This window comes from Meleagris gallopavo, chromosome 12 (assembly GCF_000146605.3).
Source record: "Meleagris gallopavo isolate NT-WF06-2002-E0010 breed Aviagen turkey brand Nicholas breeding stock chromosome 12, Turkey_5.1, whole genome shotgun sequence".
NCBI classification, from domain to species: Eukaryota; Metazoa; Chordata; class Aves; order Galliformes; family Phasianidae; genus Meleagris; species Meleagris gallopavo.
The window spans coordinates 7,114,686-7,141,489 of NC_015022.2; the positions used below are offsets into that span (position 1 = coordinate 7,114,686).

The 26,804-nt window shown below is 39.4% G+C and overlaps 1 protein-coding gene across 1 annotated transcript; it reads left to right on the forward strand.

The window, feature by feature from the left end:
* The first annotated feature begins 145 nt into the window (after window positions 1-145).
* On the forward strand, window positions 146-2,790 carry LOC116217086 (translation initiation factor IF-2-like). Its single transcript, XM_031555283.1, has 2 exons — window positions 146-613; window positions 2,551-2,790. The coding sequence occupies exon 1, from the start codon at window positions 213-215 to the stop codon at window positions 603-605; it is 393 nt and encodes a 130-aa protein (XP_031411143.1). The 5' UTR covers window positions 146-212; the 3' UTR covers window positions 606-613; window positions 2,551-2,790.
* Window positions 2,791-26,804: the final 24,014 nt, after the last annotated feature.

The window sequence follows — 26,804 nt, forward strand, 5'->3', positions numbered from 1 at the left end:
GAGGTTCGTTCCTGGTTCTAAGCGGGCAAGACGGGGCATTTCGCTGCTACTCCGTAGGGAAGGGAAAAAAAGTAAATAAAAAAAAGGGGGGAAAGGGGCAGAGACTCGGGGCGGGGAACGGGAGCAGAGAGCCGTGGGGGGCCGCTCAGAGCGGCTGCGATGCCGGGGTGGCTGGCAGCAGCACCGTGCCGGAGCCGCACGAACCCGTGGAAATGGTTGTTAAAAAGCAGAAGGGGCGCGGGGCGACAACGGGTCACGGCAAGCGCGCTCCGAGTCCTTCACCGCGCCCCGGGGCACGGGAGGACAGCACGGCGAGCGAGAGCTGCCGGCAGCCCGGGCACCAGGACCGCCGTGGTAATGCCAGCCCGGGACAGTGGCACGGCACGGCTCTGAGGCCGCAAGCGCTTCCCGGGCCGACCACGCTCCTCTACTGGACCGCAGTCGGGTTAAAGGGAGGGGAGCGGGGCTCAGCTGCCCCCGGAGCCGCGAAGCCCGGGGAAAGCCGGCGCACGGACCGGCTGCCACCGTGCCTCGCACCCTCCGCCTGCGACGCCAGCGAGAAACTGAGGCAGCGAAGAAAGACGAGCAACCTGGAGAACAATTAACAAACCACGTAATTAAGTAGAAACCGATTTTCGCTTGTGGCAGATGTCTGCCTCCTTAGCACACCGAGCAAGACGCAACACGCTCCGCCAGCACCACGCACGCTCCTTTACACAGCGCAGGAAGCACACGGACGTGCACGAGCCCCGAGGATTTGATTGCACAAAGAGAAAATTAAGCAGCCTCTTTGTCTGAGCTCACAACTTGCACCAGAAAATTCCTCCCTAGTGCCGTCATCGGCTCTGCTGAACCGATGTCACCGCGGCATGAGGGCTTGTGGCTTGCAGGACTGCAGGGCAAATAGGGGCAGCGGTCGGCAAAGCAGGCCGTGGGGCGGCTCCTGCACAGCCCACAGAGTTACGGCGCAGAGCTTCGGCTCCGAGCGACCGGATAGCAGAGCCCCCTGGGTTCTGAGCGCAGGTCATCTTCCTCTGCCCCTGAGAACGGCCTGAGTGTGGCTGCAGCCCCTGAACCGCACAGCGTTCATACGAGCTTACAGCCAGTCTCCGGGACGTGTGTGATGTTAATGCTGCTGGCAGAAGAGAAGCTTTCCTATTCCCATCCCTAAGATGGTTTCTTCCTGTATTCCCTAAAAAACAGACTCATCAGAGTAATAGCAAAGTAACAGAAATGATGTAAAAATAGCAAGAAAGACCTTTCTGGAGGGTGAAATTCCCACTTTTCCACACAATCCTTATTCATTAGTCCTTATTGCTTTAAAAAAAAAAATACTGGCTAAACCTGCCTACATACAAACAGCACAGGCTGTAAATGTAAAGAGTGAATGTAAGAGTAAAAACGCCAGAGTACTGACAAAGCCTGCAGACTTATTTGCAGCAAATTCTTAAGCATAGTTTTGCTCTTGTTGCTTATCTTGCTTTTACTGTATGGCCAGTTATAATGCAAGGGCCCTTTAAAGTGCTTTGAATATTTAAAAGGCATTTAGTTATATTCTGTTCAACAACTTGATTATATTCTTAAATACATCAATGTTTTGTCCGGAGTTGAGGAGAACTTACCTCCACTGCCACAAAAAATTCCTTTAGAAGTGTATTGTGGCTGGGAATCCAGTGAGGCAGCCCTTTGCCTTTGGGTAAGCACATGTTGTGAAATTAAACAAACAGTGTCCTGTCTGGCTCATTTGGGAGTGGTGCTGATAGGCTCTTAAAGAATTCCTGTGCAGAGCCATTTTTCTACAAGAATGTTAATGATGACATGGGAACCTCTGGAATACATGAGAAAGTATGATATGGGGAAGAGGAAAGTGATAGAAAAAGAAAATGATACGGCCTGGAAGATGCCACCACCACAACAGCAAAACCAAATCCCGAGGCCCCATATGCATGAAAATGTCCAAAAATAAGCTTGGTTTAAGTCAAAGACAACTCTGCATCCACAGAGCTAAATTGGCTGACGTTTTTGTTGTTGTTTTTCTGTGGTACAGAATACGAAAAGTACAGACACATGTAAGCATGCCTGCTTTACCTTAATTAACAATTTGAATTGCTTGGAAATTTCCAGCTGGCAAAAAAAAGATAGGTTTGGAAATCAAGAAGCTTGTATAGTCACTCCCTTTTTAATTGGGACGTGAAGAAAGACTGTATACAAATTAATCTTGTATACTGAAAAAAGAAGGCAGCACAAAGCTTGTGTCTCTGACAAAACATTACTTCCCCCATGGCCACCCCACCGCTGCAGGAGCTGGCTCATCTCTCGTTGACAAATGGTGCACAAACACCCCAGCAGCAGTTTTACTCAGTTCTGCACCTCCTACACTGGTTTTGAGTTCTGTTATTTAAATCAGACTCTTCAGAACACCAAGGCAGCCAACACAAAGAACTGGCAAAACATATACATAAGCCATATACGCATACATCCATATACATACGCTGTATGTAAGTAAGTGATGTGGCACTTCAGGCTTCCCAACAATATTTTGTTTTCCAGGATGAGGCCAGAATCTGCTTCTATCACGATGTTCCTGCCATGCCATAGATCTCTTGACACAGGCAGAATTTGCCTTGAGAAGAATCTGCTTTTCTGTTCACAGTTGGACCAGCTGAAGGCGTTTCTCAACAGAGATGCTGATGCCATACGGAAGGGCAGGTAGACTCGCTTGGAAAAATCCTTCAAACAGAGTCTTTCTAAAAAACTGGAGTTGCCTCTTTTTTCTTTTCTTTTTTTTTTTGGAATATGCAGGAAGTGACACCTAACTTCATGCTATACTGGTTCTTCCAGTTCTGTGAAAACATGCCTCTTAAAAGATGATGAAGGATTCGAATTAGGTCAGTCAGAATGAACCCATAAGACTACACGTGTCAGTAAAGTGTTCCCCCAGAGGGAGACAAATGTAAATAAAATACAAACATTTTGAAAAAGTTTCCGAGCCCTTTGCAGCCTTTCTAAAAATGGAAAGTTTATTTTGGATGAAGAGAGAAAGAGGACTATGGCTTATCAGTAAAAAGTGGGAAATAGGAAACATCTGGATTTACCTGGAAAATAAATTAAAAAATGGTACTCAATCAATAAGTAGGTTTTACTACCACAAGTAGTATATATTTAATCTTGTAAGGATCTCAAAGAACTTTGCACAAAGGGAGCTGAGGGACAATATTTCTATAAGTGTAGAAATGGCAAAACTTCCCTTGAAGAAACTGGTCATATATACTTAGCCTTGAGGCTACAGAAAGGCTTAAAATAGAAGGGAGGAATCCTGCTGGTCAGTTCTCTGCAGCTCCCAGTGGGCAGCAAAGGAGTACAGAAATACCCATGAACATGCCATCACACTTGAGAAATGCATGCTGTATCCTTTTAAAGGCTATCCATAGTATTCCTAAGGTAACTGTGAAGAGCGCTTCGGCTTTGGAAATTAAAGAACTGGGAGATGATCTGTTGGAAAACAAATCTCTGAATTCTTCTAAAATCCTTTTGATACTCTTCCCCGTCAGAACTAACGTGTTTCTGTTCAGTTGTCATTCAACGAGGCAACTCTATGAAATTTGTGAACTCCTTAAGGGTAAAAGTATTTATAGTACAGCCCTCTGCACCTGCCCTGATCTGTAATCCAAGGGTCTATTCAGATGCCACAGCAAATGCTAAGGAACTCATGACCTAACTCATGACCTAAGGGTCCTAAAATATCTCTGAGGTCTTCTTCTGCACAGCTCCTTTCACTCTAATTCCTTTTCAGCTGAGCAAATTTGAGTATCCCAGTATTTTGCACTGTTTTTTATTTTAAAATTGGGAACTTCGACTTAACTGATAGCTACCAAAACTACCTTAATTCTCGGGAAGTAATAAACAAGAATCAAGTAACACAGACAAAAACAAATACAACAACAAAACAAGGAAACAGAAGAACCAAAAAACAACCACTTTTGGTAAGATGTTTTCCCACACCCTTCCTTTTAGAGGTTCAGATAGTTTTAGGCTAGATAAAGAAAAGTCATTTCTTTCAAACTGCCTGTACTTACACATTGCTGTGCTTGTGCTCCACTCCGTTAAGTCTCTACAGAAGTCACTTAATTGAGTTCAACTACACTCATCTGGTACTTAACAAAAATAGTCTTGCAAAAAACATCCCATCCATTTCAATTTAAAGCACGTTAGTGTGAAAGAGAAAAGAATGCAAAGGAGGAAGGTCGCAGTAAAGAGCAAGTCATATGTTATGGGGGAAAAGGCTTCTATCTGGTTGTGCCAAAGTGCTCAACCGAAAAGAAGTGTGCATCAGCAGATCCAAAAGGAAGTAATTTGCTCCTGGGGAAAGGGCCCACCCATAACTTCATGTGGACATAGAAATGGCACTAAATACAAATGGATTTCCTTCTAAATTGCACTATATCAAATGATATCAGACTCAATTCTGCTGAATGCAAGGTGAGAAAAAAGTTGTTGAAATATCCACTGTCCTGGACAGTGCCTTCAATAGATGTAGCTCCATCCTTGTTAAGCAGCCCATTTGCCAGAGCTCTGAGCTATATATAGATAAATACACTATCGTTGTAGCATCTACTGCCACATCTATGTGATTATAAGCTATACCAGAGTATAGCTTTGCAGTTTTGTTGGAGATTCTCTTCTGGCAGAACAGTTACTCTACTGATCCTTAAAAGATCTGTGTTCCTGACCTGCAGGAACATATGATGAAAGTAAATAGTGGAGGAGAGCAGGAATGGAAGAAATAGCCAAGACACCCAATGATTTTTCTGACATCCACCCTTTGATACAATAGTACAAAAGGAGATATTATAGACATAGCAGGACAGACAGCTACCTCCCTTGTCTTGGCCACAGCTGAGAACACTAGAAGACTTTTAAGAATTTCCTGAAAGCAGATATCTAAGTTCACAGCAGGTGAAAGCTAGACAAGGAAAAGCAGCTCTTCTAAGTGTATCAGCAGAAGCTTCTAGGCTGTACATGTGAATGCTCATCTTCAGCCATGGTTTTTTTTTGTTTTTTGTTTTATGGAGGCTCTCGAACTGTCATACAACAACAATCAGACTGAATGTGGACAGCATGAAGGAAAATACATCCACATTCATGCAGCCTAAATTCCAGCTACCTGCTCATGACTGATAACCTAGGAAAGTAAAAAGTCTTCAGAGATTCTGAGCCAAGCAGAAACACTGGCATAGGTTTCCCATCTGGCTCTGGGATAAGCAAATTTTATATCACAGCACTTGATCATCAACATTTCCTCAATTTCAATTGGATTGGATGTATCATTCAAGAAAATAAGTCATTAAATTGCCAAAATGCATTATATGAGCCTAAAAGGTAAAAAAGATTATTTCTGAAAGACAGTAAACTTCCTGATTTGAACTGAATATTCACCTTGCTGGTGGTAAGATCCTGAGAACCAAATGACTACACCTTTAAATAACGTTATTCTTTTTTTTTAGCTGGCCTACCAGGTCTGGCCCAAGGTTTTCATTACCCTACAAGATTACACACATAGGAGGAAAAAAAATAAAAAGTTCAAACGCATTCGCAGTCTAATATTCCCAATTCCACGATGTTTTTGGAGCAAATATAAGCAAATTGCTTACTTGAGCTTTGAGCTCCCTGTAGGAGCTTGGCAGAGCCAGTGAAAGTAAAGGTAGTGATTTTTGTGACATGGTCTCCTGCCCACTTTCCAGATGGCAATCAGCTAATTTTAACAATATTCAGCCAAACCTAGTAGGGACCAACTGGTATTGAGGCTATCTACCTAGTTTCTCATCCCTGCTGTCATTCTTCATGCATTTAAAGACTTAATTTAAAAATCTCTACTGTAATGTAGAGGGTTTTTTTTTCCTTTTTCTTTCTTTTTTTTTTAAGGGAGGAAAGACTGTGAAGAAAGATGCATTTAGCATTATTTTATAAGCAATAATTCATCATGTTGCTGTAGAAATAATGTTTTATCCCCTTCACTTTAGGCCTTGTGTTTGAACAGTGCAAAACCTGCTGACATAGCAAAAGAGCTGTGAAATTGTTTAGTCTCAGTTCAGGTAATTGTGTGCACTCAGGTACCACCTCTGTCCTTCCAACACATATCTCTGTGTATCCCACAATCCCAGCTTGTTCTTTCCCATCCTCCCTAATAGCAAATACACATTTCATATCACTCAGATCTTTGAGCTGGCAACTTGACGTGTTATTATTTAAACATGACAGATGATATTCAGTAATAATAAACATAGAAAAGTCAGTCCACTGGAATAACAAATACAGATTAATCTGTCCTCTCATTAGTTCCTTATCCTTTTTATCTCTGAAACCTTTCACTAATTCCTGGCAGTTAATGCTTTTCTGGTTAAAGCAGTTGATGTCCTCGTTAGTCTTCATGCTGCTTTTTTCTAAGGAAAGCTGTTTGGGCAGAACTCATGGGCCCTCTGTATAATTTACATTTACAGATTTGCCTCCCTCCATGAAATGAAAAAAATAGACTAAAGTCACTTTCTTGGAATTATTTCTGATTTGATGTCGAATGTGTTTCCCCAAAACTCAGAGGACATACTTTTATGTCACAGTGCAAGTCTAAAATTACCAGATCCAAAGGGAAGATGTGAAATAAGTTGTTGAATTCCACCAAGAATAATGTATTTCTTTAGAAAAAAATTACCTTTCTATCACTTAATTAAAGTCAGCTTACAAACCACGACGCCAAAGTGAAGAGCTTTCCATTTGCTTGGGAAAGCTATATGAGAATGCTGGATACCGGGTTGCCATAGAAATGCTGTACAGCAGCATCTGGGTAACAGCAGAGATCAGCATCTGCAGGCCCTTTGTAGAAGTAGTGTAATAGTTAATTCAGTATATCACAACACGCTTATTTCAGCATTCAGACAACAGTTTCAAGCATTAAGATCACTGCAGGTTGTTTGGAGCTTACAGCTTCTTTTCATTACGAAGGTAATACGGCCCTTATATTTCAAATTTACAGATCAATTTTAGGGAGCATTGTTTTGAAATATGTCTAAGACCTTGTGGTGTTCTTTGATTGCCAGTACTTCTCTCAGCTAATCGCTGGTGCTGTAACAACGCTTATCAAAACAACAGCAGCTTACAGGTGCCAACAATAAAAATGTTTGAAGAGGTAATCCTCTGCATGTCAACATGCTTAACATCCATTTCAACCATGCCATGGTCTGTATGAATTGTTAATCAAGTAGAATTGAAAACTGGCACGCAGATGCCATAACAGTTACAGCTGGATAGCAGGCAAAGCGCCAGCCAGAAGCTAAAGTTTCATTAGAAGCTATTTTAACATTCATGGGTCTAGGGGGACAAAAGGCTTAGCAAACAATTGGACTTGTGCTATTGCAGCTCTCTGCCAGAGTGATTCTTGACAGTTCGCGGCTGAAGTTAACAAGTTAAGAATCGTCTGCACACTGTTCCTCTGCAGCCACCAGCAGGCTTAACCAGAGACACAATTCCCCAGTGGCTTTTTTTGCCAAAATTTTACTTTGTTGATTACAGTTTCTCTTCAGCTGTTTATGAGAAGGAACAACAGTTTCTAACAGAGGCTGCACAACCAGCAGCATACTGAACACAAGTCCATATGAAGTTGAAGGCTGCTCACAAATTTTCTTCTCTAGCATGCAGCTCTACAGCACTGACTTCGAAAACACACAACTACCCAGCGCTAGGCAGATTTAGATGTTCTGGACTGACTGATCTGAGTTACAGAGATGAGTAGGACAGCACGTTCTGCTGCATTTGGTTACTGACAGAACAAGGTTCTGCACACCATCACCTGTTAATTCCAGACACCTTGCTGCAAACTGATAACCACTACAAAGCTAGGATATGTAAAGCAGAAGCAGTTTTTGTGTTCCTTACAGGCTGCCAATTCAACTTCTGCATAGGCAACTTTTAATTTTTTGCTACTGCGCCTTGCAGCCTGAATGCTTTTAAAGACAACACTTGGACAGTTTGCCATTTCTTTCGTCACCGAAACACCTGGCAGCACGTGACAGCTCTGAGACAACTGCACATTGGCACCAAGTACGGACCAGGAAAAGAAGATGTGTTTTTCGAATTCTACTACTATATTTGACTTTCAGTGCATAGCATGTGCATTTCATTTCAACATGTGTTGGCTTGCTGAAATTAATCCTGTGTCCAAAATTGGGGCATCTGCTAGGCAGTTAAATGTATTTGCTTTAGACAAGCAATCAGCCATACTTGTAATTGTTTCACATGTTTTTTTTCTTGTGCAAGCAAAGCATGAATTTCATTGTGTTGTTCTCCACAAGCTCACAAATCAGAGAAGCAGATCATACACATCACACATGAAACCTTCTTTTTCACTCTATATATTTTCCACACTACTTTGCTCTGAATAAAGACATGGCTGTCTGTATACTCCAGGGTATAAATGCATTTCCTGTACTTAAGGCAATGGTATCTGGTACATTTACCAGAATTATTATTTATTTTTCCCTTCCCACAGTGTCACTTATTACTGGGTTCACTGCAGATCCTCTGGGCACGTGTATGTCACATAATGAGCACCCTGTGAAAATCCTCAAGCAGGAGTTAAACTCAGTGGCAGAACTGAAAGAAGTTTAGCTGCATGAAAACACGAAGGTATGCAGGCTAATTAACTTGCACCTAGAGCACTGCCAGGACACAAACTGTGCTTAGCATCTCTGCACAATACTGTGCTGCCCAGTGTAGATCAGCAGCTTGCTTGGAGCCAACTTGGGATCTCTGATATGGGAGGTCTTTTCTGCAGAGTAAGCTCGGTCTTTGTTTTCTCTAAATAAACAGGACCTCTTCTGTTCTGCAGAATACAACATCTGCATGAGTGTATAGTGAAAAATACTTACTTCTGATTTCTGCATGCTCTAAAGACAATAAATATAACATACTCCTGCACCATATGTTAGAAATAGAAATAATAAAATATAATCTGGTCAGAAATGTTATGTATGGCATATTTCATTTTAATGAAAAATATATTTTAAAACAAAAACAATGGGATCCTTCTGCCCCCAACCTGAGATGAATTAATTCTCAATATTGGCGTAGTGGCTTGGTACTGAGAACAAGATCTTTGTTCTTCTTTTTATTCTTTTTGAACTTTGGAAAACCTTACATTTCTCTCCTTCCTCTGTGCAGTTTATTTTGTTTAATAACTGGTTTTCAAAGCATGAAATCCTTAGGCTTTCAAGGATTCTGACAAAATGGTTGGGTGGATAAATGTATTTTTTTTTTTAAATAAGTAATTTATTCATAGATGAAAACACCACTTCCTCCATAGCTTTGACTATTATGCTTAAAATTAGGCAGAAACTAGGGATAAATGTAACTGTTTTGATAGATTGGATTCCAGAAATCTGACACAGTTTTCCTAATTAAAAGAGAAGCTTTATAAAAGCTCATGCAGTGAGCTTTTATATCAGAAGGAAGAAAGGACTCTTATTTTAAGTCAGAGCATGTCACTGATTCCCAGGCGGTGCCTTACCACGTCACTTACCCTCTATGTATCTCTGCTTCTGAATCTGTATACTATGAAAACATGTGGGGCTGGTCAGAACTTACTTGGGAAGCACCATCACAACTGTACACACAGTAACTGTATTGTTATCTTTTACTACACTGCTTGTTATCACGGGTCTGTCATAATTATTTCTAGCAGTCTATGAATCACATCTTAGCATCAGGATCAAGGGAAGAGAAATTTTTACTAATAAATTAAAAACATCAACATGAAACATTATTAAAATAACTGTAACTGAAATCTGTATGGAATCACACCAGTTCCTTTAGCAGTCTTCAAGATATTACAGCAGGAGATGATGAAAATTCTAAGGATTTAATTGAGCCAACTATTTCAGAGCGTGCTTAAAAACATGCTTACATTCAAATTCACTAACTATGAAAAGGAAACAATTACTCACTATTTTTTCTTGTGAGCACCCAACTTGAATTATCAGCCTTAAAAGAAAAGCAAATGCTTTTTCATACAACATGTAATTAAACTATGGAACTCTCTGCCACAGGATGCTTTGAAGGCCAACAGTATAAATAGGTTAAAAAAGCCCCAACAAAACTACTACATGAATACACAGACTATTAGCTCATGAAAATTTGTTAAATGTGTTTGCTTGGATGGAAAACTGATCATGAAATCCCTAAACTGTGGCTGGAAGGAGTGAGGAAGACCAGACAGTGCAGCTGGGAAAGAAGCCTTTCATTGTGTTTTTTGTTTTTTTCAGTCCTTCCTTAACGATTTGCTAGCAAGTACCCCAATGCTCTCATGTTTCTTTGACCCAGTACCTATATTAATTTAATTTCTTTTCTCGCCAATTACCTCTTCTCTTGAGAAGCTTCAGAGGAGGACTAACCTGGAATACATGAATTTCCTGAAAACGAATAAATTCAGCAGATGATTAGGCAAGAATCTGCGATATGAGAAAGCAACTTCTGAAGACTGTATAATGCCCAAGAAGAAGGAGGAAATGTTCATTTTAAGAGAATCTCACTGTAACTATTGCTAACATCCAGGCCCAGTCCTTACAGACACTGTCTCTACACTGTGAAGCTTGCTGGTACACAATAAAGCTGCTACTATGATGTGCAGAACCCATTACTGGGAGAACAGCAGTGTTATTCTCAAGGTTTGATTAGATCCTCCCATGGAAAAAGTATACTGGAAGCATCAAGAGTATCAAAAGAGTTCATGAAAACTCACGGCGTAAATCTGTTTGGAGGAAAAAATACTGTGCTGAACAACATGAAAAGAAATCTTCCACTCTCTAATTAAGAGTCAGCTAATAACAACACTGGAAACATGCTTCTTCTGACTACAGAGAGGAAATACAATCTTTACACATTAGACAATTTTCTACATTGAGACAACTAAAAAAATGAAGATTTCAAAAAAAAATTCCTATTTTTCCCTTCTGGTGGGAACCTCAGTTGTGAAGAATGTTAGCAGTTATCTTAAGGATACAATAAATCAGCATTGCTGTTTCTATGCAAAGAGATTACACTGTCATCATGTTTATCTACAAAACATTACATCTCAGTTAAAATACTTCTCTCCCTTATAGGGCCTGACACACTTCTCCTTGTCTTCCTCTCAGGGTGTAAGTCCTGTGTATAGACACCAGAGCTTTTGTTAGCACAGGGATATTTCCACAACGTACCACCAGTGTAAACAACAACAATATGCAAAGAATCATTCAAACCAAACATTGAAATTCACAGAACAAACAAAAACTCCAAGCAAAGTCAGTCTCTTTATAAACACCAACCAAGACAAGAAAAGTGCTAGAAGTATATGTGCTTGTGAAAATCATGTAAGTGAAAAAGAATTTATGAAAGTGTTTAGAATCTGGCATGTTGAGCTGAGTTTGTATGACAGATATTTCTGAGCACATCCTGTAAAGGTAGGTCTGGTTTAGGCTGCAGGATCTTATTCCTTCCCTTGTTTGTCAAACCTAGCTGACCTAGCTCACTAAATCTGCACAAAATAACTCAGTAACTCACAAAAAATCTGTAGGGCTTTTTGCTATTGATTGTTGTTTCCCAGTTCAGTGATCTGAATTTGCTCACCATGTCATCAGACAAAGCTGATGTGGCAAAAGGGAATGAATGGCCAAATGTGGAGCCGTCCATAAGTTGCATCAGCTAAGGTACCTCATGGAGCTTAGCTCTAGGTAATCTAGACAGCTGCCTTTGCAACCTGACAGGTTAGTGCCTTTCAATTTGAAGATATATAAAATTCCAACTAAGATGTCAAGCCTGTGAAGTTCATTTTAATCTGCAATATTTGATTTCTTGATTCTCTTCAGCTCCTAGAGAACCACGTACTACAGAAAGGGAACTGCTGCTGAACGTCTGGCAGAGCCAGCATCTTCCAGCCATCTAGTGAGAACCTAACTAATATACTATGTTATAAACATGCAGACTTGGATAGTGACAGATATGAAGTGTGCTACAGATTAATGTATCTCCCTGTATGCCCAGCTGGGTTGCTTATAAACTAGAACAAATTTCCTGCTGTTTTACTGATTGAATTCATCCCTGTTATCATGCATTTATATAAAGTAAACCATTTTTTCAGTGAAAAACTACCTTACCATTCTCATCACTCCAACCCAAAGCTTATTTTCTGGACAGGAAGCATTAACAACAGTTGAATTCCCATGGCACCATATGTGCTCTGTTTTGCACAGACCTGCCCAGAGGGCTAAATTGAAGAGCTTGACATTTGTCCCTCACCTTTCACCTCTGCTCAGTTTGTCCGTTTTGGAAGAATGGGAGTGAGCATGGAGGGGAGGAACTACCCATGTGTATATTATATTAGATATCAAGGAACACTCACTAACTGCTGTGTAACTCAAAAGCTGCTGCCTTGAAGCTTTACATCTTGTTCCAGAATGCCAGTTCACAAGTGTGGCACTTGTAGCTGAAGTCACTGTGATGCTTGTGGTACACCACACATCTGAGAAATGCAGCATCACAACATCACTGTCTGAAGGTTCTGAGAGGTTGTGGATGCCCCTCCCTGGAAGCATTCAAGGCTTGTCTGCATGGAGCTGTGAGCAACCTGATCTGGAGGGAGGTGTTTCTGCCTATGGCAGGGGGATTGGAACCTGGTGATCTTAAAGGTCCGTTTCAACCCAAACCATTCTACGATTTACAGGTTTTAATAAACTAATTCTATTTGTCTAAATGTTTTCAAGTCTGAACAAATGCTATGTGTGACCTGAAACTTTTTTCTGTCTTCCTGGCTGTAGAATACATAGCACACAGGGATTTCCTAGCCTGAGTAAATGATACTTGCTAACAGAACATGCATACTGGGACATAAGGACATCATCCCAACATCATACAGTCAACAAAGCAACTACATTTCCTGGACAAACTCATCAGGACTTTAAAATGGCCTTCTATAGCACAACGCAAACATCATTTGAAGTGTCTGTTCAGCATCTATAGAAAATAGAATTTATGCTATTTAGCAAGACAAACTTAAGCTACTGAGTTTCTACTCAGACTACCAGGCCACACCGTGGTCAGCTTTGCCCCAGAGTGACTAACACAATTTGAGGCAAAGCAATCCCATTCATGTCAGGTGTCAGTAAAACATGGATTATGGCACTGCTCTTTCTTATGATTCAAATATGAGCGCTCATCGCCAAGTGCATTTGTTTTCTAAGATCTTAGGGCAACAGAATCCCATCCTGCATCACAGATAGCATAAGAAAGGAACTAATACCCTACGTTCACAGGTAACGTACAAAACAAAACTCTGACTGAGAACAGTTGATTCTTTGCTCCTTCACAGCAATTTGTTTGAACTTATAAAAACCTCACGGTTTATGTTATGCAGTATTGGAACTACACTGCTTATTTTTAAAGCAAAGTTAGACACCTGAGATAAAAAGAAAAACAAAGAAGTCACTCAGTGAGGTCTCTTCTCTGCCAGCTCAGCATCTTGCAGCTCAAAAACTTCAGGGGATTCTCCATTCAGAGTACAGCTGCTTCCTTTCCTAAATACCCTTTCTGTTACACTTCAGTGTTTTCTTGATTTAAGAAGATTTCCTAATTTTCTTTTAATCTCTCACTAACTTAAAAGTATTTTCTTGATGTCGTAATTCTTTATATTCCAAATACCCTCCCTTCCTCTGAGTTCCCTTATCATGTTAAAATTGTTTAAGTCATGAGGTACTGGCCAGACAGAAGCTAAACATTTATTTCCCAGACCAGCAGAAATATGACTAAAACAATTTCTGTGGCTATTCTCTTCACAACAGGCCACGTATTTCAGGGATAGCTGGAAATCTGTCTGCTGCAAGAGTTAAAATGATTGGGGGAAAAAAAGATGGTTTCAGGACAGCATAGGCTGCCTAGTAGACATTACATGTAGGCATAGAAAGCATTCACTGTGTACAGAATACACATCCAGAACTTCTCTGTATCCAGAAGTTCTCAAAGAAACCCTCTGCTATCAAAAGTCAATGGGCATTACAGGGTTTTGCAAATCCCTAATTGAATGAAAGAGAAAAATGAGGAAGAATAAACACAAGTATGCTTTTATTTATCCCTGTCATGGGCCGTGATGAAGTGCAAAAAAAAAAAAAAGGAGAGGCAGAATGGAGGCAAAGTAGGGGGCAGAGTCCTGTGGCCTCCATTAATTCCATAAATACTCTGAAACCAGAATGATGTCAGGAATGTCTATCTTAAAACAACCACAAAGTCTTTTTCCTACTTTAAAATGACCAAATAGGTTAAATTCAAGTTTAAGAAAAAAAAATCCTGGACTTCCTCTTTTAATGCCAAGTTTCTGTCTGCAAAAAATTTTTGTGGTTGTATATTAATCTGGTAAACACAGCATAGAAACGTTGTCAGTTGTTGTAATAGTTATTCCTACTGGTTCCTTACTGCCATAAAGTTGTTAAGATCTTAATTATCTATGGTTAATTATAACATCAAGATTAAAAAATAAATAATCTCCCTTCTAGTCATTTTCAAGAAAAGGAACCCATATCTGTCTGTAACACCAACACAGATAACATTTGGCCATTGGACCCCACGCTTTTGATCAGTACAATAAAAATAAACAAACAAAAATAAATAAACAGAGCACAATATGGCTACTGAAGACAACAAGTTGGTAAAACAAGGTGTTTCTTTACTCACATATGATATCTGTTGTAAGGTTAGAAACAAAAATGAGCGCCCAGTGTTAAAGCTATCATGTAAGCAAGTTTAGTAAAATATGTTAAGGGCCAGGAGTCTGGGCTAATTTCAAAGCAGATCCAAAGGAACTGAGCTTGAAGGGAGGAATTACATCCTTGTTCATTACTCAGAGGGGTAGGAATTTCCAGATTTCAGCCTAAACTTGTAAGAGGAAGCAAGAACAGGACAGGGCAGGGATACATTAAAGGCAGATTTTAAACGGAAACTGAATAAAATTTTAATGAGTAGCTTGACCAAACTGAATTTAACTGCTTCCAGCAGGACCCTGATACCTTGATATTATCTGAACTTGAGCTATGGGTGATGCAGTGAGGTTTAGAGTGATGAGGTAGCTTAGATGTTATACCAGTAGAGTACAATAAAATATACTTTCTGTTTTTGTTAACATGCAGTGGTTAGGATAAAGCAAATCAAAACTAAAATTAAGCAGTCCTCTCTTGGTGGAGTTGCAATAGGAATTTTTGATAAGGAAGTTTAGGATTTTAATTGTACTGTGCTAAAGTTCTGCATATGGGTGTATCTGCCTCTACCATGAGATGCATTTTTACAAAATGATTTTATGACAAATTTAAATAAAACATTTGTTTCAGTTAAATTCTTCCTGTTTTGATTCCTATTTTAAGGTTACCAGTAGTAAGGTGAAAGTCCTACTACTATTTTTTTTTTTTTTCCACTTTGCTGGAATCAGAATCAATATTTTTGGTCCAATTTGTTTGAGATTGCTACTTTTTCTTTTTTCCCCTCTACAGAACAAGAAATTGTGGAATGGAGTTTCTGTAGACAAACAGGCTAACAATGAAGACACTGTATTCCAGTTTGACTGTTAAGGGAGAAATCATATTAAACCATACAATTTAAAGAAAATTACTCAAAATGAGGAAGCTAGTCAAAAGAACACTGGCTCTAGATAATATGAAATTATTGTGATTCAGAATCCTAAATTCAAAATGTATGATTAAAAGTCCTTAGATTCTGTTATTTCAACAGCTACTCACAAAAGCCATCAGAAATTGTTAGAGATTTCATGTCCTCTCCTGTGATTTTAAATGGGTAGAAATGAGAAATGTAGATTAACAGAGTGGAGTAATGTACCTTGCAAAGAGCATTCTGAATTTCAGCTGTTTGTAACTGAATGTAACTGCTCATGAGAAAGATACGGGCTAATGGTGGGGAGTTCTGCTAAATAATTATTCATGCAGCTGATGAGATCTAAAAGATTACAACTCAAATGGGAAAGAGTATTATAAAATTAAAATGCTCTTCTAAAGTGAAAGGTGTGCGTTCACCTCTATTAGTGGGCAAAAGCAGAGTCGAGGCTGGTGAGGAAAGTGACTAAAGGAAAGATTTCTCACTGAAAAACACTAGGGTGAAAGGAACTATTTTAAAAAGGAGATTAACAACAACTAGATTATGTGAAAACAATAAATGGTGCGGGGAAAAAAAAAGACAGGAATTTCTCCTTGGCTATTCCCATGTTAAAAGGAAAATCAGACATTATGTAAGATGCTGGAAGTCCTAAAATGGATGAACAGAAAACTCGGCTAAAAGACGTTTAATCTATGAAATTTCTGCAGTTATAATTAAGGCTAAAACTTAGCAGATACAAATTAGGACCTAATGGCCACGAGATCATCAAGAATCCAAAACACCAAGGGAATTCTGCACAGCACACTTTTGCAGCCTTCCATGTTGCCTCTTTCCCCTCTTCAAATTAACAGACTTAAAATATAGACTCAGAGTATAAAGCTCCACGGTTCAGGGAGGAATTCAGTAATTAAAAAAATAAAAATAAAATAAAAAAAACAAGTCAGGTTATGTCAGAATTGTGCTTTACAAATATTCAGTATTCTCCTTGAAACATCTGCCTCTGACTATCAGAGACAGACTTCTGGACTACATAAATCATTGTTCTGAGCTGGCATGTCAAGTTTAGACTTAGCCTTTATATTGAGTATTTTGCTTTTCTGTCTCTCTATCTGTTAGAGACACAGTCAAAGCTTCCTGTGTTTATGGAATGTCTGCAAAAACCACTAACATTTTGGGTGGGGAAAACTGACCACAAGTGCTGAATGTTCAGAGATTGTCTCAAAATTCAGCCAGTGATTAAAAACAGGCTTTGGGAAAAGGAGAATCCCTCTCTTCCTCTTTTGGAGGAAGTGTACTGATTTAAATTATTTAAATGCATGCACTTTTTAAAAGGAAGATGAGGGATTTTAATTTCTAATTTTTTTTTTTTAAGTAAAGGAACAAATAAAGGAAGTTTGTTTTTTTTTCTTTTTTTTCCCTAGAAGCAAGAATTTGAGACTGTGTTGGCTTTGAACTGCAAGCTGTTTCATTCATGCTTGGATCCCAGTTGGGCATCTTCTCCCACTGTGTACACACATGCAAATAATCCTCAGTATTTTCTGTGGAGCAGGGGGAATAACAAGGAAAAAACAAACACCCTACCGCTCTGCCCCAAATGCAAGCTAACTCCTTCAAGTCCTTAAAAAAGAACTACCACAACAGCTTGGGACTTTCTCTCTCTCCTGCATCCTCTCTGAGCAGTTAAGTGAAAGTTCATTGAGTGGAGCGTGGAATAAGTGTCACAGCCTTTGCTAGAGCCACAGTCCAGTGCCTTCTTTAAGAAATACACATTAAGCACCACGGCTGCAATGATTCCCACCCACATCTCCTTCAAAATACATCAGGTTGGTACTCCCCATACAGCAAGCTGTAATGAGGCAATACAATTAGCCTTAGTGCAGAACTGAGGAGGTGAAGCACAGAAAGGTGAAACCACTTGCCCACTGTAGGCATACTCACGAGAGAATGGACTTACACTCTGGTCTCCTAAGTATGAAAATAATGATCCAACTGCTGAAACGCCTCTTCCTAGAGATACATACTATTAATTCCCTACTTCGCATTCCTGACTGCCTTATTTAGGCTAAGACACCAGTCAGACATAGAAAAAAATCATGTAATATTGAAAAATATCCATTCTTCTTTATCTCATACTTGTTTTTGACGCAGTAAACAAACCTCTTTTCTTTGTAAGGACTCAATAGTACAACATTCATACAGGAGGAGCTCAGAACAAAGGAAAACAAAACTTCTGTAAGACAAATTGAAATGAAAGCTGAAGAAGGTTGTTTCCTCACAGCAATTCATCACATAAAAAATTTCAACTAGCTGCAACCCACTGTATTTCTTTCTCATTGCAGTGAACATGTGTACTGGACTCTATGAAGAGCTCTATGGAACGGCCCTACAAAACATTCCCTCTCTCCTTTTTCCAAGAGACAGTTCACCCAAAACAGAGCTAAGAGTTGTCCCTTGCCATTTGACAATTGCTAAATTGCATAGTTTAACTCACAATGTAACAAACACATCCAACTGAAAATGCAGAGGAATTTTAAGTAGGATAATGATGGTTACTCACATTGGACTTCAGTACGAAGATGGAGTTATCAGCAATAGCAGGTAGCTTAGACTTCTGTTTGTCACATACAGTATCTCTTGAAGTATCTTAGCACCCTCAAGGAACGTCAAGGAAGGAAGATGTTGAAATTTGAGCTTCAGTTCCATTTATTCAACCATTGCTTTGTTTCTGTGGAAACAGAAAAGCATTAAATGTGGAGCATATTCAACAAAGCACGCAAAATTAGCAGCAATAGTAACAACTACAGAGTCAAACCAGTATAGCGTAACTGCTTGTAAACAAAGAAGGTATTTACCATCTAAGTAAGATCTGCTCATGAGGATAATTTGTGTTAGGATGGTCTAATAATCCCCTCAACATTATTGCAAAACAGTGTCAGAAACTAAAAGTACCATTTCTTAGAATCTAAGGAGAAAGTAATTTTGGTAATAAAGGGAGAGCAGGGAGGAATCAATCCTTCTGTTCTTCGAGGACTGCTGTATAAAAAGTCATCTCCATTAACTTCCAGACACTGCTCTCTTAGCAGACAGCCTGTGGTGTCATTCACTCACCATGTTTTTCAAGCAGCTTGTTTCCTTTAATATGTGCATATATAAGGAGTTAGTTTTACTCCCTGCCTTTCCCACTGATGCTCATCTTTAAGCTATCCTCAAGTGCCTTGGCCAACTTAATTAGTCCAGTCAGGCCAGGCTCATTTCCCTGGCACCAGAACTTAACAGTTCTGGTCAGCAGACAGGTATTTGGGGTTGGTTTTATGTGGCTTCATTTTGAAATCATAAGAGGGAGGGAAAAAAAAAAAAGGTTCTCTAGCCTGGGGAGGTGTTGCCATGCATCTGTTTAAGACACAAGTAAAAGAGAAAATAACTTCATAACTTAATCTCATACTTCAGATTTTCACTACTGTAAGATTAGAACCAATGTGGAAGTAGTGGTAGTGGCTGTTTTTTTTTTTTTTTTTTTCCCTGCATTAACAAACTGTAAAGTTGCAATTTAGTCAGAGATGCAGAAAGAGGAAACAGTTAAGGAACAGCACTCCTTGGCTAAGGCACACTAGTTGATGCAAAAAACGCACAATGAGCCCAATATAGTAGTTCTTCAACTGCATAAGCTACCAATTTATTACATGATTTATATTTCCCATTTATAAGTATGTGAAGGGAAGAAAAAGAATACTCCTTTGATGTAACAGATACTCTACAATGGCAAAGCTATTGTACATGGAACATGTTTACATTCTGTGGTGATAGGCAGCAGCATAGGCCTCTAATAACTTTAGAGCTACCTTTTCTGACATCTTCCCATTTTTGTTCTTGGAAGTGGGAAAACTTGCATTGTCCTGACATCACTGTCTAATAAACTGTGTTTCTCACCACAGCTAAACACTTGGAGGAATGCAGCTTTCCTGTGGCTATATTGCATCACTGCTGTGGGGCTGTGTCCCTTGCTTTAGACAGGCTGAACTTAGGAAGAAAGAACAGATTTTTGAACTCAGCTGCCAATGTGTAGTGAACAACGCCAGAGTCTGGGCTCTAAGTTGTGCCCCAGGAGAATTGATTTCTCTGCACTGATTTTATTCAAGCCCAAACCATTCTTTGATACTGCTTTTTAATACTGGTAGGTCAAGTGAAGTGACTCTTAAGCACATAGTTTTGTTAAGTAATTGTTTAAGGCAAGCTTTGGGACTGATAATAATTTATAGGGCGAGCTGCTTTTCCTTTAAATGCTGTGATCCAGAGAGCATTAAAATAAATGAAGTTTTACGTGGGCAAAAAGAATGGCAAGAAAAAAGCTTGGGATGAAATGCTTAACATTTTTCTTTTAATCTAAATTTGAGATTACTGGATAAATCACTTGGAAAAAAATATAGCAAATATGTCAATCCTCCATGAAATACACATCTTAAATCAGTATGCAGTAAAATAGCATCTTCTGTAGAAATATCACAGCTAGATAAGATACACCTTGCCAGAGACTCCTTCTATCTTAAGACTCTTTAGCAATCCCAGCACTTGATGCAGTGATCCTATGAATTTCCCATAGCAGTCAGTGGGAATGACTAACATTCTTTTCAGTGCTATCCTCAGTAGCGGACCCCTTGCACAGACTGCAAAAAACAATCTCTTAATCCCCTCCACTCAGTGCTGATCTAAAGGAGGAGATCAAAACACGACCCCTAGAATGACCTCAGCCTGCTCAGCAAGGGTCAGAGGTGTCAATCAGCTCCCTACAGGCCCTTGTTATTCTCTGAGGAATGCACTCTGCGTCAGACAAACAAGAAAACTCCTTTAGAAGTATGCAATACAGATACATGAGGATTACTGGCCATCTTCTTCATGAGATGTACACGCAAAACAGAGAGCAAAAATTACATGTATATGATCAGTTTACTGAGGCCAAATTCTTTCAATGCTTAATGTTTACATTTCAGTCATCAAATGATTTCTCAAAATACAGCAGAAGACACTAGTGGCACAGCTATTAAAAATAATTGCACAAATCAGCATAGAAAAAAAGACATCTCAAGCAGTTTGCTTCTGCTGCCAACTTGTTAAATGTACTATTTTCCATTTTTGAGCCTTAGAAAGGGGGAATAAAGCTGGGAACACGACTACATTAAAGACCACAATGCAGATTCCATTTTGTACGAGGTTGGATGAGAGGGGGAGAATTTAGATAGTTTTATAAGTCTAATTAAAGTATCTCTAACAGAAGTATCTGTTCAACTTGATTGTCTTGAAGATAAAAAAGGTTCATCCATTCACTCTTAGGAAAACTATGAACTAGCTGCTTGACTAATTAGCCTCTAATTACAGTGTCAGCAGTATAGAAACATGAACACGGTGGTAAAGAATGCATTACTTAATCCCTTTGACATACTTAAGTCGACTTACAAGCTATTCATTTATTTGAGGATAATTACTTATCTTTTGGCATATTTGTTCTGTTACTCTGTCAGGATTCTCCAGCTGTCCACTCACCCAAAAATGACATCTTTATCTGAAAACATGGATCTTTTGGACCAGTTATGAAGATTTTGATCTGTGTAAGACAATGTATAGCATTTGCTGCCTGTGACAAAACTCAGGTAAATGAGCAATGTCAGCATTAAAAAAAAAGCTCATACCTGAATGTGGAAGACCCCCTCAGTTTTCAGGCTCCATTCCCAAATACAATTTGTAAGTAGCTAGAGGGAACTCAAGGATTACAGCATCTTGGAGATGATCAGAACTGTGTAAGTTAATTCTGAAAAAATAAAAGCAACAAAACCCATATTATTATAAATCTCAGGAGCACACTATTTTTCTATTGCTTATCATATTTGTAAAGAAGCACACTTTTATACCAGTGCTTTTTCACTTGTACTCCCTAGACCAGTGGTGGCCTGAGATAAGCAAGAGAAGGAAGTCTGCAAAATAACTGGAAAAAAAAACCACCCTCAAATGAACAACCACAAAACAGAAACATGCATTTGATATTCTATTGCACTTACTTGAAGGAGACATCAAGCAAAATGAAAGAAACTACAAATTACAGAAGAACAGTTCAAATTTATCCTCATTTTTATCACCCTAACAATGTGTTTGATGGTCTTCCTATCATTTAGATGATGTCTAAACCACAGATTAGATAGAGACGAGGAAATATCTGAATAAGTCTCTCTACAAATGCACCTTGTCCTTCTACTTTCTTCCAGGCATCCAGTAGCAGGGAGAGAACCTTAGGCTCAAGGTTGGAAGAGGGCACTCACTCCTCACAGAAAACTGCAACTGCTGACCAGAAAAGCATTTATATGAAGAGTAAAACACTGATGGAGTCAAGGGGAAAGCGGGGGGCGTTAGAATCTTTGTGATTTTCCTTTCCTGCTTCTACACAGAGTAAGGATAAAGGCAAGCTGATAGTGGAACAGCAAAACCCAACCAGTCCACAGATTCAAAATCCTGCTGCAACATTCTAGGTCTTTTTTTACTGTAGTTTAGTGTCAGAAGCAATTGAAAAACATGTCAGCTAGATTGAGGATTTCCATCGGCAGAGTTAGCAAAGAGCGCTGTCTACCTTCAAAATCAACTTCTGGATCAGCTGACAAAAGTACAAAGGGAGATGTTACTTTAGGCACTGTCACTTCTGGCCAATTCTGCAAGGTTCTGCAGATGGTCAGGTCTGCCCATCTGAAGCATTTGAAAGATCCAAATGAGTGAGACGAAGAAAGTTCCAAGTGCAGAATCAACTAACTTATCACAAAAGTTAGCAATCTGACATTAGCCCTGACTGTTAATCACAAGTCTGCTAGAATATAAAGATTTGTTTCCCTTTACTAACTGAACATATGCCAGAATTTACTGGAAGTCAGCATAAGATCACATTTGCATTACAGCATTCATCTTGTCAGGTTACTTATTTTCTAAAGAGACAGTTGCCACTATAGTAAACAGATGCTACTGTCTGCACTTAACATGCTGAATCACAACAAACAAAAGAAATTGGAATGCAGTTCTTCCTAAGTAGCTTCCATGTACCATACCTTTCTAATGCCCATCTATGTCCAAAACCAGCTGTTTGTTCATTCACAGATTGTGTTTTAAAGTGCTGAGGGGTCTCAGAAATGATCAAATCATTTCTTGGGATGTCTTGTTTGATGCAATGAAAGCTCTCTGCCTCTCTGGCAGGAGAAAGCCTACGGGCTATGCTACCAACATTCTTATGGCATCGCATCCCGCAAACATAACTGAGCTAGTTTTGCTAGCACTGTTGGCACATCTCATATTTGTCTAGCTGCTAACTAAATTTTACAGCCAGTACTGCCCTAACTGTAACTACTCTCAGTGTCAAAATTGCTTGTTTAAGGAAAGACGCATTAAATCTTCAGTCAGAGCCTTTCAGTCTAATTATAGTTTCTGCTCTCATCTAGACTCTTGAAGGAATGTCTCCAAGAAAGGCATTTTCTAGGCATTTTCTTTTTAAAATCTAAAGAGCAGAGATGGAGAAGCAGATTCATGCTTAAAACAGCTTGGAAGGAAACGCTTGGGATCCCCAGGGGGATTGAGAAACATGTGGGTTTGGGATGAAAAGAACCCAGCCAAGAACTAGCTGGCCACTTCCAGCTTTCACACCATAAATCATTACATTCTTTAATAGTTGGCCAGCTTTCACAAAAGGAAAGAAAATGAATACAGTAGGACGTAGCAGACAAGATACAGCATAGTCAAGGGCACACTGTGTCAGGTATCCTTTCATACTCGTAGTGGCAGTGCAAAGAAACAACTGGCAGGAGGCCCAGCATCTCTGTAAATCAATACAGCTGTTTATTCAAACCAAATGCCTGGCAAAAATATCAAGCTTTGATTGTTGTAGCAATTTCCAAAAGGAAATTAATAACATTTCAGGAGATGACAGCAAACCCATGTGAGAACAAAAGAATTCTTTCCAACTAAGTTTTTATTCAATGTAGGGCTTGCTTTCAGTTCACTGCTTCAAGGTAATAATAGACAGTACCCATTATTATTAGAATTGATTATCATAAAACCCAACAGATAACAAGACAGATATTCCTTCCCAAGTATTCCTGACAGTAGAAAGCTTCAAAATATATTTGCAGTCACAGACGGCATGTGTATAAGCTTCTTGGCAACGTGTGGGAATCAAATGCCTAGATTTACATTTGACTGCAAAGTCTGCTTAAGACTGGCATGGACATATGGTGCTGCAGTGCTACATAATCCTCTGGGTGAGAAGTCAGATTTGGCACGAATCTGGCCCGAGGTTCTGCCTGCATACAGGAGTAACTGCAGCAGGAGAACTGATTTTCTGCCATGTGATATCTCGCTCTAATCCATTTTTTCCCATTTGTGGCTAAGACAGCAGATACATAAATCACTGTTACAGTGAAGTAGGAAACCAAGAGAGAAGGATAACGTGCATCTTTAACTTCCCTTTCCAGACTATCCTGGGTCATACTAATGTTGATAGTATTTTTGCAATAAATAATTTGCTTTTTATTGTACAAGTGATCCCTTTCTATTTTCAAGGTTATTGTTAATTTTTTTAAATAACCTCCCAAGAGATGGAACTAGATATCTTATAAAAAACCACCACCAACAAAACAACAAACAAAAAAACCCACTATGACCTTTGCCATTTTTAAGCTATGTTGTTACAAAATTATTGAAAAGAATTTAATACAACAGGGCCGAGTAAATTTGACAACTGTAAATGAGCACTAGGAAAAAACCTAAAAACTGTCCTTTTTACAATGACAATATTGTTTCACCATGGATGGGACTCACAACACAGACACTGGTCTGGCCCACTGTCAGAGTTACAAACCTCTTCTTTCAAAGTTACTGATTACATGCAAGAGGACTTCTGACTGGAGCAGCACTAAAAAGATCAAGGGTGAGAAAGCAGGAAATTCAGCAAATATAAATTACTACTGTAATTTACAGGGAAATCTGTAGGGAATCTGCTTTAGCAGCAGGGTTGGACTCCATCAATGATATTTCTAGGTCCTTTCTAAATCCTTCAATTCTGTGATTCTGTGATTCCTTTTTATCACACCTACTGCAGGAGTTATGGATTCCAGAACATTCATATATTTAAATAAAATCTGTGGTTACTGACACTGCCTATGGACAAGGCAGAAAAACAGCTTATTCCATGAAAGGCTGCCAAGCTGAAAGCAGGCAACATTAGGATGTTCAGAACAACCACTATAATAGCAAGGACCAGCAATCTGCTCTGAGAGACAGGATTCCTTTCATGCTCTGCAAACCCACTTGATTAAGAAGCACAAGGTCCATCTTGCTATTTTTAGTCTCTGTTTTTTGAAAAGAAACAAAGCCTGTATTCCCAAGGATCACAACTGCTCAAATGGCAGAAAAAAAGTTGTTTGCACTGTGTTGTGGAAGAGATTTGTAGGAGAAGACAGCCAAGGTCAGCATTAGGAAGTTAGGAGTCTGGTATTGTCCTTCATTCCTGCATTGATACATTGCTGCGACTTCTCAGATACAGCCATGATCTGAAAATAGGTGCAAGGCCATTTCATAAAAGTCCTTCAACTGGCGATAGAAGGTATCTAACCTTGTCAGACACAACTCAGAGAGTGTCTCACCTCTCACAATGAGAGGTGCAAAAGAAGTAGAGTTTTGTTCAGCATATTTGCTATTACTGTATTGTTACTGATATAACTTTTCCTTTATTGCTTTAAGCTTGATGATAGCCATAATAATCTAAGAGAAAAGGAGCACTGAAGATGCTCCCAGGTAAAGGTACTTCAGATGGCAACCTGCAGAATTTCTTCTAATCTATCACTTTCCCTTGCAGAAACTCCTGCATCCAAGTTGAAGCATAGATGCCCTATTGCACCTGTGCAAAACAAAGAATGTTGAAACATAAACAACCGTTTCACACAGGCTGTAATTGAGGTCTAAATTGCATCATTAAATGATTGTTTTGCCCTACATAACACACAGCCTGCAAACACAGGAACTCTATACCACAAACATAACCTTACATTACATCTAGCCTTCTCCCCTAGCTAGTGATCCTGGCCAGGATTAATCTTCATCTGTTTCAGTAAAAGAAGATGAAATGAGAAAATAAGCCTTACGTTACTTCAAACACTACTTGAATCTGGACTCAAAATCAGTTTAGCAGACAAAGCTGTAACAAGGAAAAAGAGATTAGAACATTATTTAAGAACAGAGATACAAAGTCTGATCTATCACAGCATCAACCTGGAAACGAGTGAAATTATTCCTTGTACTTGGCCCAAAATTAAAGCACTCAGTCTACAGTAAACTTTGATGTGTTTTGTGTTAAAGGATGTAATAGCTTCCCTGCTCAAAACAGTAATGCATTAAGTATGATAGTGCATTATTATGTCTTACATCATAGACAGGAGAGCAGTCTATTCCTCTTCTAAGGTAGAAGCTCTGTCCTGAACAATCTGACTGTTCCTTTCCCAAACCAGGAAAAATGTGCCTGTTTTGGTCTTCAGTAGGTCTGTTGCAATATTCTTAACCCTGTAATCAACAAAGAAGTACAGACAATCTCACTGCTGGCTGGAAGACATGGACTCCACGATACTAAATATATGACCAAGCACATACAAAAAACTTGCTTCTCAACATCATCAAAGGACTTATGATCAACAAGAACATAGATGATGTACGTGCTATTGGGAACACTGTGTGATCTTGGCCACTGGAATCACAGAATCACAAAATTGCAGGGGTTGGAAAGGACCATTGAGTCCAATCCCCCTGATACAGGGGATTGATACAGGGGGATGTAGGTTCCCTACAATAAGTCACACAGGCAGGTGTTCAGATGGGGGGACTTGAGTATCTCCATAGAATCTCTCCACAACCTCTCTGGGGAACCTGTTCCAGTGCTCCATCACCCTTACTGTAAAGTTCTTCTGCATGTTTCTATGATACTTCCTATGTTTAAGTTTTAGGCCATTGCTCCTTGTCCTGTTGCTACGCACCACTGAGAAGAGCCTGCCCTCATCCATTTGCCTCCTACCTCCCTTTAGATATTTATAAATATTCATCAGATCCTCCCCACAGTCTTCTTT

What these genes read in the sequence shown, in the direction of transcription:
- LOC116217086 (XM_031555283.1), top strand. Translation starts at nt 213, where the DNA reads ATGGTTGTTAAAAAGCAGAAGGGGCGCGGGGCGACAACGGGTCACGGC.